Source organism: Aquarana catesbeiana, linkage group LG01 (genome assembly GCF_042186555.1).
Source record: "Aquarana catesbeiana isolate 2022-GZ linkage group LG01, ASM4218655v1, whole genome shotgun sequence".
Lineage (NCBI taxonomy): Eukaryota > Metazoa > Chordata > Amphibia > Anura > Ranidae > Aquarana > Aquarana catesbeiana.
The window spans coordinates 248,651,513-248,670,194 of record NC_133324.1 but is presented as its reverse complement, the minus strand read 5'-3'; the positions used below and the strand labels follow the sequence as shown (position 1 = coordinate 248,670,194).

The 18,682-nt window shown below is 43.1% G+C and overlaps 1 protein-coding gene across 18 annotated transcripts in view; it reads left to right on the top strand.

Annotated features, from left to right (window-relative positions):
* The window catches only part of NCOR2 (nuclear receptor corepressor 2), a 712,221-nt gene that overhangs the window by 271,346 nt on the left and 422,193 nt on the right, over positions 1 to 18,682 (top strand). For all 18 annotated transcript variants that reach the window (XM_073627809.1, XM_073627730.1, XM_073627722.1 and 15 more), the window contains exon 4: positions 6,878 to 7,058. In XM_073627809.1, the coding sequence (XP_073483910.1) occupies positions 6,878 to 7,058 (181 nt within the window). The remainder of the gene's footprint in view (positions 1 to 6,877; positions 7,059 to 18,682) is intronic.

Here is an 18,682-nt window from a genome sequence, read left to right as displayed (position 1 = left end):
AGACCTTGTGTGGACTATCGACAACTCAATAACATCACAATTAAGAACCGGTACCCGCTACCACTCATTCCTGAGCTATTTCAAAGGTTCCGATCAGCTAGGGTGTTCTCTAAACTTGACCTCCGGGGGGCCTACAATCTTGTCAGAATCAGGGCTGGGGACGAATGGAAGACGGCTTTTAGGTCCAGATTCGGGCATTTTGAGTATTTAGTGATGCCATTCGGTCTCTGTAACGCCCCGGCCACCTTTCAACACCTGGTGAACGACATATTCCGAGAATACCTGGATGACTTCCTTGTGGTATACCTGGACGACATTCTTATCTTCTCCCCCACGTTAGAGATACACAAGAGACACGTCAAGAAGGTTCTTACCATACTTCAACAGCACAAGCTATACTTGAAAGCTGAAAAGTGCGAATTTGAAAAATCAACCATTCAGTTTCTGGGATTCATCCTTTCAACCAATGGGGTCGCAATGGATCCGCAGAAGATTCAGGCAATCCAGGAGTGGCCGGCTCCATCTAACAAGAAAGGGGTACAGAGGTTTATCGGGTTCGCCAACTTCTACCGAAAATTTATTGTTGGATTCTCGGCCATCGTGGCACCTATTACTCAACTAACCCGTCAGCACAGTTCTTTTCAGTGGTCTTCAGCCGCTCAAGAGGCTTTCCTAACATTGAAGAGATTGTTAAGTTCCGCCCCAATCCTTTGTCATCCTGACCCGACTCAACCCTTCGTATTAGAAGTAGACGCATCAGAGATCGCAACTGGAGCAATTCTCTCCCAGAGACAGGGACCTAAGGCCATCCTGCATCCGGTAGCCTTCGCCTCTAGGAAACTCAGTCCACCGGAACTCAACTACGACGTGGGTGATAGGGAGCTGCTGGCTATAAAGTTCGCTTTAGAGGAGTGGAGGTATTTGCTGGAGGGTGCTATACACCCGGTCATGATCTTTACGGATCACAAGAATCTAGAGTACCTCCGAACAGCAAGACGACTAAAACCCCGCCAAGCCCGTTGGGCCCTCTTCTTCTCCCGTTTCAACTTTCATATAGCCTACAGACCTGGAGCAAAGAACGGGAAAGCCGATGCTCTCTCTCGGATGTTCTCCGCAGACTCTCAAACGTCAATGCCAAGCACGATCCTCTCTCCACAAAACTTTCTGGGACTAACTCAAGCAGATTTAATGTCATCCATTAGATCCTCATCCAGCTCGTGTACAGAACCAGTAGTGCACTCTTTGAGGAAATACGAGGATCTTTTCTGGATCAAGGGAAAAATATTCGTCCCACAAGGGACTCGGCCCTTAGCTCTCAAGATGTGTCATGACCATAAGATGGCAGGACACTTCGGAAGTAAGAAGACATCTGAATTACTTTCTCGGTCTTTTTGGTGGCCAGGATGGAGACGGGATTGTAAAAAGTACGTGGCGTCCTGTTCCCTGTGCCAGCGGAACAAGGGCCAAAACACTAGGTCCTGGGGCCTGCTCAAACCTTTGCCCATCCCAGAACGACCATGGGCTGATGTGTCCATGGATTTTATTGTCGACCTACCTACCTCGGAAAATTTTTCTACCATCCTTGTCATTGTCAATCGCTTCTCCAAAATGGCCCATTTCTTGCCCATGAGGGGCACTCCATCTGCCGTAGACACAGCCGATGTCTTCCTAAAAGAGGTCGTGAGGCTCCATGGGTTACCAAGAAGCATTGTGTCAGACAGAGGCGTGCAATTTACGTCCAAATTTTGGAGAGAACTCTGCAAGTCCCTGGGCATCAATGTTTGTCTTTCCTCAGCTTATCACCCCCAAAGCAACGGCCAGACGGAGAGGACAAACCAAACGCTAGAGCAATACCTCCGTTGCTTTTGTTCAGGTTCTCAGGATGATTGGGCGAGTCTTCTTCCTTACGCTGAATTCGCATACAATAATTCAATTCATGCCTCTACCAACCAGACACCCTTCTGGGCAAATTGTGGGTTCCATCCCACGTCCTTTGCTAAAGACATTCCTGAGATGACCGTCCCCGCCGTTCAGGACCGGATAACCTCGTTGCAATCCAATTTCCAGAAGATTCAAGATATGTTACACAAGGCGCAGGAAGATTACAAAAGACAGTACGATCGGGGCAGGAAGGCGAATCCAAAGTTCGACTTAGGAGAGGAGGTCTGGTTGTCCACCATTAACCTTAGACTACCATGACCATCTCGGAAACTTGGACCCAAGTTCATCGGTCCGTTCCAGGTCAAGAGGATCATTAACCCTGTGGCTGTTGAGCTAGCACTTCCTAAAACATATCGGATCCATCCTGTGTTCCACGTGTCACTGTTGAAGCCTGTGGTGCCTAGCCCTTTTCCGGGAAGAAGAGAGCCTCCGCCTCCTCCAGTCAGAATAGATGGCGAAAATGAGTTTGAAGTGGAGTCCATTCTAGGCTGTAGGAAGAAGGGCAGGCAGCTACAGTATCTGATTCAGTGGAAGGGTTACCCACCTGAGGATAATTCTTGGGAACCTGCTAGGAACCTGCATGCTCCACGGTTAATCCAAACTTTCCACCAAGATCATCCAGAACTGATGGCTAGCCTAGGCGTCCAGTGTCCGCCCTTAGGAGGGGGGCACTGTCAGGAGCCAGGGAGCGTCTCCGCTCGCCGGGCTCCGGGGCGCATGCGCGGTGGCCTGGCGCTTCGCCGCACACCCGCCCGCGGCCTGATGGTGCGGCGCGCGCGGGTGCACGGCGGTCCCCGTGTGCGCGCCGTAGCCCGTGCGGGTGCCCGGTAGCGCGTCACACTGACGCGCTCGCCGGGCAGGGAGACTATTTCTGACGGCTCCAGCGCCCAGTCGGGTTGCTGGTTCGTCGTCAGCTCTCCCTGTCCCCCTGTGCCTGTGATATCCTGATACCTGCCTGTCTCTGTGTACCAAACCCTGGCTTGTTAACTAACTACTCTACCGACCCACTACCTGCCTGTCTCTGTGTACCAAACCCTGGCTTGTTAACTAACTACTCTACCGGATTAACCCACTACCTGCCTGTCTCTGTGTATCAAACCTTGGCCTGTTAACCACTACTCTGCTGGACTGCCTGATACCCCGACCTCTGCCTGTATTACGGACTTGTCTCTATCTGATTGCCTGACACCCCTGATCTTGGCCTGCATTAACGGACTTCCTACTGTTAGATCTGCCTGCTTCACATTAACCTCTGTTTATAATTACAGTTTGCCTCTGCCTAGGCTCAGTCCCCATTCCTGGTTCCGCCTACAGATTACAGAGCACCCGCTTCCTATTCCCGGACCTCCTACCTCCCGGAAGCCCGTGCCTCCGCGTGCCCCCAGCTCTCTGTATCCATTTCAGGGGTCTGGGTGCGCGTGGTCGTAAGGGCGAGCCGCTCTCGGCATCTCGGCCTCGGGGAGTATTAGTCTCGTGACACGGGGCCCAGTCCTCCAGGAACCCAAACCCCTCCTTACTACACCAGCTCTTTAGCCACTTGTTTACTTCTTTAATCTCCCTCTGCCTTTCTGGTGTGACTCAATGTACCGGTAGTATTCCTGAGAATACTACCTTGGAGGTCCTTTTCCTCAATTTAGCTCCTAAGTCTCTAAAATCGTTCTTTAGGACACTCCATCCGCCTCTGATTTTGTCATTGGTACCAACGTGCACCATGACAGCTGGGTCTTCCCCAGCCCCTCCCAGTAATCTGTTCACAAGATCCGTGATGTGCCGAACCTGAGCACCCGGTAGACAACATACTGTTTGGCGCTTCGGGTCTTTGTTACAGATTGCCCTCTCTGTCCTTCTAAGAATTGAGTGCCCTACCACCAGAATCTGTCTTTCCTTTCCCTTCACTGCGCCCGCCCCCCCCCCCCCCCCCCCACTGTCACTGGAGGAGTTCTTCCCCCGGCAGCTAGGAGAGTCCCTCAGCTCCAGCAGTGAGGATTGGATTATTTTCCTCAAAATTCTACAAACAATACCTCATAATGACAAAGTGAAAGAAGTTTGAAATATTTGCAATTTTTTTTTAAATTTAAAAAAAAGTTTAAAAATAAAAAATGAAAAAATCACATGTACATGTACATTAGTATTCACAGCCTTTGCCATGACACCCAAAATTTAGCTCAGGAGCATCCTGTTTCCACTGATCATCCCTGAGATGTTTCTACAACTTGATTGGAGTCCACCTGTGGTAAATTCAGTTGACTGGACATGATTTGGAAAGGCACACACCTCTAATAGAAGGACCCACAGTTAAAGCGGGGGGTCCACCCACACTGCCAAAAAAAAAAAAATATTAAAAGCCAGCAGCTACAAATACTGAAATACTGCAGCTGCTGACTTTTAATACATGGCCACTTACCTGTCCCAGGGTCCAGCGATGTCGGCAGGTGACGCCGAGAACCGGCTCGGTTCTCAGCAGCTGCCGCCGCCATCCTAGGCGAGGGGATCAGGAAGTGAAGCGTTGCGGCTTCACATCCCGGTTCCCTACTGCGCATGCGCGAGTTGCGCTGCACATCGTAAGTGGTCCCCGCTCTCTCCTGGGAGCTGTGTGTTTCCCAGGAGACAGCACAGTGGGGACAGGAAGAGGCGTAGACTCCCATGGGAGTCTATGCCGGAAGTGGGTGCAAATACCTGTCTTAGACAGGTATCTGCACCCCCCTCCCCCCTGAAAGGTGCCAAATGTGACACCGGAGGGGGGGAGGGTTCCGAAAAGTGGAAGTTCCATTTTTGTGTGGAACTCCGCTTTAACAGCGCATGTCAGAGCACAAACCAAGCCATGAAGTATAAGGAATTGTCTGTAGATCTCCGAGACAGGATTGTATCGAGGCACAGAAAACTTTCTGCAGCATTGAAGGTCCCAATGAACACAATGGCCTCCATCATCCCTAAATGGAAGAAGTTTGGAACCACCAAGGCTCTTCCTAGAGTGAGCCGCCCCGGCCAAACTGAGCATTCGGGGAGAAGGGCCTTAGTCGGGGAGGTGACCAAGAACTCGATGGTCACTCTGACAGAGCTCCACGTTTCTCTGTGGAGAGAGGAGAACCTTCCAGAAGAACTATCTCTGCAGCGCTCTACCAATCAGGCCTGTATGGTAGAGTGGCCAGATGGAAGCCACTCTTCAGTAAAAGGCACATGGCAGCCTGCCTGGTGTTTGCCAAAGGGCCACCTGATGGACTCTCAGACCATGAGAAACAAAATTCTCTGGTCTGATGACACAGAGATTGAACTTTTTGGCCTGAATGGTTTCCTCCAAGCTTGTAGCATCATATTAAAAAAGGCTTTAGGCTGTAAATGGCTCCAAAGTTACTTCAACAAAATATTGAGCAAAGGCATGTGATTTTTTTTTTCCATTTTTTGTTTTTAAAAAATTTGCAAAGATTTCACACAAACTTCTTTCATGTTGTCATTATGGGGTATTGTTTGTAGAATTTTGAGGAAAATAATGAATTTAATTCATTTTGGAACAAGGCTATAACATAACAAAATGTGGAAAAAGTGAAGCGCTGTGAATACTTTCCGGATGCACTGTGGAATGCTTTTCAAACATATAAATTTATGTTTTCATGGTCTGTAATGTTCTGTTACCTTATGAAGGATTTGTGTTATTTTATAAATTTCCTTACATTAGATTAGATTTCTCTTTATTGTGACAGGTGTACATTCATTTTGTGTCCTTTTATTTTATTTTGAAGTGGTAACTTGCTTGTAATATGTATGTATTATTGCAGCCTTATGTCATTAAAAAAAAATAAAAGTAAAATAAAAAGTAAATGATAAAAATAAATAGGACAGTGGGCCTTCTCTTCAGTCTGCTGCCTGGAAAGTGGAGTTTGGGGTGGTGCTGGAGCGCTATTTAAAGAGGAACTGCAGTCTGCTAACATAATCTGTAATAAAAACATCTTTGCCATTATGAAGCTTCCCTCCAACCACTTTGCATGTTATTTTATATATACTGTGATTCTGTACTTGCCAAATATGCTGTAGAAATCTCCCTCCACTGAGTCTGGCTGTATTCATTTTAACTGTGAGCAGCTGAACCTGCTGCCTGTTCACTTCCTGTATTTACACAGACACACAGAGGCACACCTCCAGATCTGCAGCTCTCATTGGCCCTCTTATAACTCATTCCTCCTCCCTTCCTGGCAAACTCTCACGAGAGCGAGAGAGAGCTGTGCAAGATTTCTTAAGCCTAGGCTTTTTACCAGACAAGAAACAGGAAGTGGGTTGCATAACGAAAAAAAAAAATGTTTTACTATTCAAAGTTAAAACAACAAGGGCAGAAGATTTAATAGATGGGAAGATGAAAAAATGACTGAAGTTCCGCTTGAAGAAACAAAATGCTTGTCACTCCCAATGTTAAAAAGAAGAACCTACAGTGAGCATCTATCTATCTATCTATCTATCTATCTATCTATCTATCTATCTATCTATCTATCTATCTATCTATCTATCTATCTATCTATCTATCTATCATCATCCCTGGCCCTAGTGGTATTTTTCGTTTTTGAATATGTCCAAATACAGTATTCATTTGAATAAGGTTTAGATTGCAAAACAAATGCACCATGTTTAATTATGGATTATTAAAGAGAAGTGACAATAAATGCCATATTAGATTGATTAGAGGTGAGTACATTTAGAGCATATCTGTCATCTTAGTAACACTCTGGTAGCATTTAAACTGTTTTGCATTTAACATATATAAATTTGAAGCCATGATGCCCAACATACTTGCACTTATATTAACAGACATGCTTCCAGCTGTTCAGCGATGGCTGTCCAGATCATATGTTCAGTATCGCAATGTTCATATTCATTACTATCATAAACGCTTGTTTAGTGCTTCAGTTTGAAATTCAATTTAACTTTTTATATGTTGGTCTTTCTCCAGGTCACAGGAACTGCATGGGAGAGGAGACCCCCATTCATACATATCTGACATGAGCAAGGCATCTGATATTGAACTTACTGAGACAAAAAGGCCTAGACTGGATCTTCTGCAGGAACCTCTAATGAGACACTCACAACTTCTCAGCCAGAGCCAACATTCAGCCAATGAGGAGATGAGCAAGGTAGTGAAGCTATAACAATAAAATCATGTTCTAAAAGGTGTATAAACATTCAAAAACATACTGTCCAAGAGATTAATCGAAAAACCTGACTACTAACATTTTCTCCTAGTGGATCAGCCAGGGGTGAATGGCGGACACAGTGTGTTTGCTTCCAAATTCAGCTGAAAGTGGGTTCATTGTTTGTCTACAAGTACCTTATGAGTACACCTAGACATCAGGTTAAATCCTGCTGAAATGTCCAGATTGGAAGACTACCCCCTACCTATTGTCACAGTAACAACTCTAGGGTTCAATCGCCCCAACATGGAAGTACCCCTAGACGTCAGGTTTAATCCTGCTTAAACGTCCACATTGGAAGACCTCCCCTTACCTCTTGTCCCGGCAACAACTCTAGGGTTAAATCTCCCCACCGTGGGAACATATTGCAAAAAAAACTTAACAAAGGGTCTCACTCTTCTCCACTCTACCCAAAACTGTGCATCCTAGGACTTTACAGGATCTGATCTTAAAGCCTGATACCATGTGAGCTGATTTTGTTGTCATGTCTTGCTCCCCTCTGTTACTCTTTGATTCATATTGTAAGTCCTTTCTGTACTGGGCACAACTAGGGTTGTTTTATCTCACTTTTATTGATATAGGTGAGTCCAAGTGACCATTGTTTATACAGGGTTACGAGAATGGTGCCATTTTTGATTTTCTCTGTTATCATTCCATTCAGTTCAGGGGAAACACAATCTGTTTCCATTTATAAAGTGTTTTTCTTTTCTCCACTGAGGATGGTACGGAGATAGTTGGAATGCTGTGCAGGTTGTGCTTTGGGATAAGGACTTGAGGAAAACCAGCTGGCCTTCCTTTCTGTGTTTCATTTGGATAGTGGCCACAAGGGAGGAAGGGCAGCAAGTTATTTTTTTATATGTTATTAACCCAGGTACTGCTGATACAGCTTGCTTTGTTTTTAGGGCCCGAATGAATATATGCAAAAGCACAGATCATACAGTATGCCTGAGATGTGGCCAGAAAGGGTGTTGTTGGCTATGTCTGATAACACCTATTTTTAAGTTTGTGAGTTTCGGTCAGTAGGTCAGATTGTTGTAGACTGTCCCTAAACTATTAATTGTGGGGAGTTGTACTCTGGATGATTCATCTCCATTGTAAAGAAGGTTAAAAAAAATCATAAACGTTATGTGGTTGAATTCTATACTATTTGCATTGTAATCTTACATCCTTTTAGCTGTATGGTTCAGATTCTACTTCAGTATGACCACAAAACTCTCCAGTTTATGGAACAAGAATGAGATTTTCTGATATATACAGTATGTATTTACATGAAATATAAAGAAAAGTGTGAATAATCGAAAAGTGTGTAGGTTATGAGCAAATGTGTTCTTACAGAAATAGTGGCCCTCCATTCTTTAAAAAAAACTGCTGTAAGGAAATTGTTAACCTAGGTGAAAAATTACTAGAAATAATCAAATAAAACTCCACAGTAACGTACCACAAAACAAAAATCAAAAAATAATTTTACAAAAAAAGATGGATAAATATGAGTCCATCCAAAATAGAATGTATAAATTCCACAAAAGGTGTGATAAAATAGTGTCACACTTCTTCTGACTGAAATAATAATGCTTAATAATAACTGCATATCCAACACCACAGTGCTTGTGCAGATTCCATTCCCTTAACCATAACACTTACTAGATAGTGTTGCCATTCATTCTCATGACTGGCAAACAGCGCTTACAGTGCCTTGAAAAAGTATTCATACCCTTTACATTTTCCACATTTTGTCATGTTACAACCAAAAACGTAAATGTATTTTATTGGGATTTTATGTGATAGACAAACAAATAAAGTGGCACATAACTGTGAAGTGGAAGAAAAATGATAAATGGTTTTCAAATTTGTTTACAAATAAATATGTGAAAAGTGTGGCATGCATTTGTATTCAGCCCCCCCTGAGTCAATACTTTGTAGAACAACCTTTCGCTGCAATTACAGCCACAAGTCTTTTTGGGGATGTCTCTACCAGCTTTGCACATCCAGAGAGTGACATTTTTGCCCATTCTTCTTTGCAAAATAGCTCAAGCTCTGTCAGATTGGATGGAGAGCGTCTATCAATGGCAATTTTCAAGTCTTGCTACAGATTCTCAATTGGATTTAGGTCTGGACTTTGACTGGGCCATTCTAACACATGAATATGCTTTGATCTAAACCATTCCATTGTAGCTCTGGCTGTATGTTTAGGGTCGTTGTCTTGCTGGAAAGTGAACCTCCGCCCCAGTCTCAAGTCTTTTGCAGACTGTAACAGGTTTTCTTCTAAGATTGCCCTGTATTTGGCTCCATCCATCTTCCCATCAACTCTGACCAGCTTCCCTGTCCCTGCTGAAGAGAAGCATCCCCACAACATGATGCTACCAGCTGATGGATTGAACAGTGATCCGTGAGATGTTCAAAGCTTGGGATATTTTTTTATAACCTAACCCTGCTTTAAACTTCTCCACAACTTTATTCCTGACCTGTCTAGTGTGTTCCTTGGCCTTCATTATGCTATTTGTTCACCAAGGTTCTCTAACAAACCTCTGAGGACTTCACAGAACGGCTGTATTTATACTGAGATTAAATTATACACAGGTGAACTCTATTTACTAATTAGGTGACTTCTGAAGGCAATTGGTTCCACTAGATTTTAGTTAGGGGTATCAGAGTAAAGGGGGCTGAATACAAATGCATGCCACACCTTTCAGATATTTTTTTTTTTTTAATGTTGAAAAACATGTATCCTTTTCCTTTCACTTCACAATTATGTGCCACTTTGTGTTGGTCTATCACATAAAATCTCAATAAAATACATTTACGTTTTTGGTTGTAACATGACAAAATTTGGAAAATTTCAAGGGGTATGAATACTTTTTCAAGGCACTGTATATGTTAATATAAAAAGCACCTTGAAATTCTATTCACTCACATGTATAGTCACAGGTAGAGGAAATAGAAAATATGCCTCCAATAGTGTAAAACCTTAAGGTACCCGCTTTTATTTTAAAGAATTGCACTTACAGTTACAATAAAATAAACAAGCCCATATTGAAATCATTGTCAGGTGTCACAGTCTCACCCTCACGGAGCAGAGTGGTCACTATCGCTTCCTGACTCAACGTCCTGACATCACTTCTGGTTGCCGTGTAGCCACGTTCAATGCATTTCGTCACTTCCAACATCGTCATAGGGGGTTGCTGCTCGGCAATAGTGAAATTGTTAGTGTTAAACACAAAAATCTGAATATTTATTTTGTAATGTATAGAAAATTATTTCTAGCTTTATTTTGATGGTGCAGCACTTCTGTTTTATAGTATTTATCTGAAAGGCCCAGATGGTCATGTTGGACAATCAGTGTGAATGGAAACTACAGGCGGTCCCCAGGTTACAAACAAGATGGGGTCTGTAGGTTTGCTCTTAAGTTGAGTCTGTCTGTTTTGCCGCGTACACACAAGCGGAATTTCCGACAGAAAGAGTCCGATGGGAGCTTTTCATCTTATATTCCGACCGTGTGTATGCCCCATCGGACTTTTTCTGTCGAAAATTCAGACGGACTTAGAGAACATGTTCTATATTTTTCCGACGAACAAATTACTATCGGAAAAAACGCTCGTCTGTATGCTGTTCCGACGCACCAAAAACGACGCATGCTCTGAAGCAAGTACGAGACCGAAGCTATTGGCTACTGGCTATTGAACTTCTGTTTTCTAGTCCCCATGTACATGTTGTATATCACCGCGTTCTAGACGGTCGGAATTTGGTGTGACCGCGTGTAGGCAAGACAGCTTGAGCGGAATTCTGTCAGAACTCCGTCGGAAAAACCTTCAGAGTTTATTCCGACGGCAAAACCGGTCGTGTGTACAGGGCATAAGTCGGAACAGGTACATTTTTTAAGTGTAGCTACAGCCAAAAAACATTTTTTAAGATTTTTGGATAGCATAGATAACACCCATGTAACGTTTGTTTTGCTGTCTGTGCCTCTGTTCAGAAGATTTCATCTCACTTTCTGTCCCAATAACAATTGGCTTTTGAAAATTTTGGGTTGTTGTGGAAACAAGCCTTGGTGATAAAGCATCAGTGGAGGTACCTTTTTCCCATAATAACTCTTACAGGAGAGAATTTCCCTTCCTAGGGGTAGATTTCCTCTCACTTCCTGTTGTCTCCTTCCGTTTGTAAGTAGGACAGAATGTATGGAGGCATCTTCACTGCTGGCTATTGTATTCAGTCAGCTGCTGACATATGAAGCCGACAGAATACCGTATCTAAAAAGGTCTGTGCTGTAATAAAGGTGTCTGCTAGAAAAAACCCCTATGCTACAAAAACCCCAATGGAACCATAAAGATAATCAATCACCTGCGGTGCCAAGCAGCCAGAGTGCAACAATTGATCACAAAGTGCAACAATCAGTCACATTTCTATATAAAGTGCAAAAATCAATGCAAATATAAATACGTCAATCCCAAAGTGCAGTATGATATCACAATAAAAATAAAGTGTGTATATATATATATATATAGATATATCTATATATATATATATATAGATATATCTATATATATATATATATATTGTGCATAAATTGTAAAAAAGTCCTGTATAGATCCAAAAACATATGTATTCTAATTCCTTCAGACGACTCAGATTGTTGCCGGACTTTTCCCAGTGTAATGAAGGACCAGCTACCACCTTGTGAAATGAACACTTACCAGAAAATGTGCTAGCAAGCTTAGCATGTCATCCTAAGTAGGTGTCATCCAGGGTAGCCTATACATCCATCCACAGTGGTCTCCCCTCCAGTACACAGCACCAATTCAAGCTGCTGCAAATCAAACTCACACCGGAGCCAGCAAAGATGGTAATAATGTAGTATTTATTGCACCATGAGGATCACATACATAGCATGCCAAACAAACAGACCGATATATCAATGCAAAAACTGCTGTAACGCACATAGAAAGCCGCTGCTGACCAATATCATGCAGCGGCATGACGTCTCTGCCCCAACACGTATTTCAGCCGAAAGGTCCCCTGAAGTGTGGCACTGCAGGTGATTATCTTTATAACAAAATACCCATGACTGCATCCGATTGGCTGGCTATATTCAATGTTCAGCCACCATCACCTGGCTTGTTTGAATTTTCATTTGAAGTTTGTGAAACCAGGTGTTGCCAGCAGGGCCATTTAGAGCTTGAGTATCGTCTGATTTAGCAGGAATCAATATAAATTTATAGTGTTTGTAACCCTAATTTTTTTTTTTTTTAATGGATCCAGCTCCTTTAAAGCATGAACAACAGCACAGTGCTTGTGCTGTGTCATTTGGCCCCCTGTATCATATAAAATACCTGGTTGAACCTGCCTGGTTCTGCCCTCCCCCCTGTAAACTGACCACGGTTTATCATGGCTTCTGAGCCCTGACACCGTGGTCAGTTTATGTGCCTCCGTCATCCACAGCTTTCCTCTGTCCTACTCCCCCCCCCTTTCTATCCCTGCCTGTCAGCTCCACCTGCTGCTATCATATCTGAGTCTTCTTTCTACAATCCCCTCTGTTACATTAAATAATGTGCCCCAGTGTATGTGTTTTTTTTTTAAAAAAACTGCTGTATACCTTTTTCATTGCGCCGCTCAGCGCTCACGTGATCGGCCACCTCTTGCTTCCTCTCCTCTTCCTGGCTGATGTCAGCGGGGGATTCACAGCCCCGCCCGCTGTAGCTGTCAGATTGAAAGAGGGGAGAGGCGGCCGGTCACGTGAGAGGTGCTGTAAAATAAGGTATACAGCGGCTTATTTAAAAAAAAAAAAGAACATACTCTGGGGCACATTATTTAATGTAACAGAGGGGATTGTAGAAAAAAAGACTCAGTGGCTTAATAACCACTTTAAGCTATGTATGGCTAGCATTACGCCCATGGGAACAGTTGGCCCACGATGAACCTTACTGTTATCAAATGTCACATATACACAAAACTGCTTTTCTCTGCAATATATTTTAGGCTTAACAAGTGTATATCTTATGTTGTAAAGCTCTGCGTAAACTGTTGGCGCTATATAAATCTTGTATAATAATAATAATGATATCTGCAGGGAATTTGGGTGTGTAAAGAGGAAACATAGGTTCAGAGCGAAAGCCCTTGGGGCTATGCTTTAGCTGCTGTTATTTTTTCTGTTCTAAATAGAGGAGAGAAGACATTTCTATATGAGGATCAGCTGTGTGTTGAAGGGTTAATTTACAGAATAAAATCATAAGAAATGCCTGTTTTAAATGTGATATAAATGTTTCACCTGTTTATACAGTAATCGCTCTGCTATATTAAACTCTGCTTTAAAATAGAGTTTGGGAAATGAAATCCTTGCTGCGGTGGCACAGCTAGGAACTAGATTGGTGTCTTGTGGTCTACTTGGAGTTTGTCCAGCATTGTCCCTGCTTGATGCATTTCAGTACAGCTCTGTTATGGGAACACTAATCTGTTGCTGGGATTAACATCTCAGAGTTTCCAGTGGGCCGGGCCTCCCCCGTTATTCATGAAACTGGCTGCGACTTGTATTGACCTTGGCAGAGATCCCAGTTGGCTACGAGGTAAAATGGCACTAGCATAATCCTTAGATGCAAAGCATGGGAGGGGGAGGCTGAGCACTGACCCTCTCAAGAGCTGAAACCCTCAGGATGTGTAGGAGTGGATTCAGTGTTCAAGCAGTCCATCAACAAAACCTGGAAATAACGCCTGGCGAGCCATGTCTATCTCAATTTTTGGATAATGAGAAGCACTGGAAAACAAATAGATGCTTTTACTGGCAGCTGGCTGGCTGTTGTCTTCCAGGAATATCAGCCGTCAGATGCTAGCAGTTTTTACCTGCCTTTTATTTGCTCATCATTTGGCTGTTTCGCTGCCACAAGAAGCTGGCAGACATGCAACCCCCTCAGATAATAATGAATACGTTCCAGCATGTTGTATTGACCAGCAGTAATGCTTGTTTATTATACAGAAATCAGGAAATATATTTAATTGTTGCTGCTGCATATATCTGCTCATTTACTTAAGTGAAGACGCATACATTATTTTTTAAGATATTCTTAAATAATCCCTGTTCTTGCATAGTGTGAGCAAATAATGGTAATTTACTGCATCCATTTCTTGTTTTTTTTTTATGGAAATTTTCCAGTTTGCACTTTACATTTCAAAATGCATACAATTTTCAATTAATTTGCAAGCGCATTTTTAATGTGTGAGTTTTAGCCGGCTTTTAGCTGGCTTTCCATTGATCTCTGACAGATATGTTTGTTTTAACCGTTCTGAAAGCAGTCATTTTGAACAGTGCACGGGAGGGGGGGTAAGAATGAGGTGTTATTGATCATTCTGAGAATAGTTTTCTGGGAGACACACAGGTCCCAGAAGATAGCAGGGACCATTCAGAGAGCGCAGCGCGACTCACGCATGCGCAGTAGGAAACAGGCTGTAAAGCCGCAAGGCTTCACTTCCTGTTTCCCTTAGTAAGGATGTCGGTGCCTGCACCCAGAGCCAAGCGACGCGTCGGCTTCAGATGGGGACATCGCGGGCTCCCTGGGCAGGTAAGTGTCCTTATATTAATAATCAGCAGCTGCAGTATTTGTAGCTGCTTACTTTTCTTTTTTTTTTTTCCCAGGCGGAACATCGCTTTAAGTAAAAAAAAAAAAATATCTAAATTCTGTCGATATACAGGGGTTGGACAAAATTATGGAAACAATTATGGTAAAAAAACAAAATCGTTACCTTTGGCCTGCCTTTGGCATCCAAGACGGCCGGAATTCTCCTGGGAATTAACAAATATAAGTGTTGGATGTTAGATAATAGAATCTGATACAGTGGAACCTCGGATTACGAGCATAATCCGTTCCAGGACTATGCTCGTAATCCAATGTACTCGCATGTCAAAGCGAGTTTTCCCATTGAAGTCAATGGAAACGAAAATAATTTGTTCTGCATTGACTTCAATGGGATGCAATACCGCATGCGGCCAGAGGCGGGGGCGCCGGAGAGCCTCGGAAACGGCCGAAAAGGCCCGAGGGACACTTTGGCGGACCTCGGCAAACCTTGAAAAGACTCCGTTCACGAGCCTTTCCGAGGTTTGCCGAGGTCAGTTGAACTGTCCTCGGGCCTTTTGTGTGCATTTCCGAACGGCGACTTTCGGCTCTGCTCGGCTCCGGCGCCCCCGCCTCAGGCCAAAAGCGGTACTGCACACCACTTTTGGCCTGAATCCTGCTTGTTTTGTAAGACAACACTCGCAAACCGAGTTAGGAATTTTAGAAATACAGGGCTCGGTTTGCAAAACGCTCGTTAACCGCGTTACTCACAAACTGAGGTTCCACTGTACCACTCTTCATGCAAAAATCCGTGCAATGTCCTTTTTGTCTCTTTCCGTCAGTTGACCATGTCAACCGCGACTGTTTTCCTGAAAGCTGTATATGCCGTCATAACCTTTTGATACTGTACTTCGCAACACCGCAAATAAATGAGCAACTTCAGCCACAGAGGCACCAGCTAAGTGGGCACCAACAATTTGCCCTCTGTGAAACTCAGTAAGCCCTGACGTGACTCCATATGTCACTAGCAGCGCACACAGTGAATGACGAAAGTCAGGCTTCTCTCCTGTTAGCTAGGTGTCTCATCACACAGCAGAAGCAAAAGAATGTTACATCACTTCCGCCTTCAAAGCAAAACGTGATCACTTTCACACCTGAAAATTATGTTGTCTTTCAATATTTTTGGCCAACCCCTGTAGGCAGCTTATATTAAAAGAAAATGACTGCTGGGCTGAACCTCTTCCCACCTCCTGAGCCTCCCTATTAATCGGTAGAGCCATTCAATCACAGTAAAGTACCAGCAGGGAGGCTCAAGAGGTGGGAGGGGCAGGGATTACTTGACTTATAAAAAAGAAGTCAAGATTTCCATGCAATCTCAGCTGCTCCTATCTCTGGATACACTAATCAGTTTGACATGCAATATTCACTTTTGATAACCTCTGTTTATGGATTTTTTTTATACATCATTTGCTGAATTTGACTTATCTAAACTTGTGCTGGGGCTACTTTAATTAAAAATTAAACATTTAAAATGTGAAGTGAGCTTTACTGTGCTTAACCTGAACCTTAATTCAATTCAATCTGAGATACTATCTGCAAACTTGTGTTCACTCAGTTTGTGTGTTTTCTAAACTCTCAAAACATACAAGTATCTTAATTGGCTTTTTTTTTTTACCTTGGATGGCCCTAGAGATGCTATTTGTGTGACTGGTAGTCTCGATGGGAGCAGGCATCAGTATTCTCTGTACAATTTTGCACTGATGACTATCTTTCTGGCTCTTGAATTGCTCAGTCATGTGAGTAAGTAAGACACTTGCTGCACTGTGCCCATGTATAATTCCTTTTTACCCTTTCTCAGTGCTCTAATTTGCACTCCCTGCAGCCAGTTGTCTGGCAGTACTTCCCATGTGCTGAGGTTTGTGAGTTTCACCAACTGTTCTTGTGCAGCAAGACAAGTATTTTGAGCTCAGCTTGTGGCACACTGGAGTTGATTTACTAAAGGCAAATCCACTTGGAAGTGCAGTCGCTGTAGAACTGAGGGGAAGATCTGAAATTAGGGGAAGCTCTGCTGATTTTATCATCCAATCATGTACAAGCAAAAATGCTGTTTTTTATTTTCCTTGCATGTCCCCCTCAGATCTACAATGACTGCACTTCCATGTGCACTTGCAGTGCACTTGTAGTGCAAAGTGGATTTTCCTTTAGTAAATAAACCCCACTGATAGACACTCCTTAACAGAGGGCCGCAGTAAAAACTTAAGAGGTTCTAACCCTTTCCCACTCTATCCAAAACTAAACAAAAGTTTTGGCTTTAGATGAACTTTAAAACATATTAAAAAGTTGACATAGATTGGGGACCACTGTATATAAATATTGAAATACTTATGATAATGATTGTAAAACATGACAGCACTTCAGTCTATTTGCTCCATGAACATTGCTTGGGTTGCAGTTTTTCAGGACACCTCATTTCATCAGGAAAGTAAAAATGTGCGTATGCACAGAATGTAAGCTTGTTTACATAGCAGCACCAGTACCCTTTTCATTGTATAGTTATAGGCATTTTATTCCCCTGACATAGAAATTAAAGTGATTGTAAACCTATGCTTTTTTTTTTTCTTTAAATACCAAACATGTTGTACGTACTTGCTCTGTGTAATGGTTTTGCACAGAGCAGCCCCAATCCTCCACTTCTCTGGTCCCCCGCTGGCACTCTGGGCTCCTCCTCTTCTTGGTGTGCCACCATAGGAAGATGCTTTCTATTGTGGCCCACTTGCAGGTTTAATACCAAGCCACGCTGTCTGCATCCATTGACACAGTGTGGCTTGACCATAGCCTAGCTGTGAGCCAGATCAAATCTTGTAGCGTGCTAGATGTGGTCCCCAGACTGCAGTTTGGAGACCCCCTGCTATAGAGAGAGTTCCTGGATAGTGAATTGTTTTGTTACAGTTCTGTACATTTGCAATTTGTTTATTAGCATCTGAGTGCATCACATATTCCCTCAATATGTCTTCCCACAAAATAGCTCCCTGCTGATGTCTGGATGTGCCTGCAAATAATGAAAACCCAGATAAAGTGTATTCACTATAGGCCTCATTTAGAAAAATAACTGTTCTGTATTGTCAGTTACTAATCAGATTTAAACCACAAAGGAAACTGACAGTTTGGCTCAGGGGAATGAATACCTCTGGTTTTGTGAGAATTATGAAAACTGGTACACAGAAAAATATAGCAAACAAGGCATTTTGCACATAGAAAATCAATTCCATCCCAGTTTAATTTTTAAACAGTATACTTTTTTAGGTGGAGAAAAAGCTTCACCTTATCCTTCAGTTTTCCTAGGTTAGTGCCTATGTGGCAAGTGTACAAATAGTAACAAACCCCCAGGAAATCAGCCACTAGCTCTCTCAGACCTACTGAGCCATTATCTTGTATAGAGTGTACTCTCAAAGAAATAATTGGTGATGGCACTAAAGATTGGCAGTTGATATAGCATCATTACTCTTCTGTGCCAGGTCTTACTATAGACTGCCCCATCATATGAAGTCAGCAGCTGTTGTTATATTGCTTACAACAAACACCGAAATTGAGCTCTTGGTTGCAACCACTATAACATGATTAAAGCGTAACTCCACTTTTGTTGAAAAAAAAAAAAAAAACATTCCCCCCTGGGTGATCTATGTATGTTGCAAAGATTATAACAACCTTTGTTGCAGATTCCTACCTTTTGTTATTCTGAAGAAATCCCTGTTTGTTCCTCTGTGCCTCTGTACTGAGTGGGTCTAATGGGATGGTTTCATAATTATCTGTCATCTGTGGCAGCTGCAGGGCACTAGTGAGGAAATCTGCTGGGCCTGCATCCCTTTAGATGTGTTTCTATTGGAATTATCTCACCAAAAATGACACTTTTGTTGCAGAGGATGTCTGAAATCTGACTGGTATCTTAGGCAGACTTCTGGGACAATTAGTAAGCCAATCACACAAGCAGGAAATTATATTTCTGGGGAGTGGTCAGTACACATTCTGTGTACA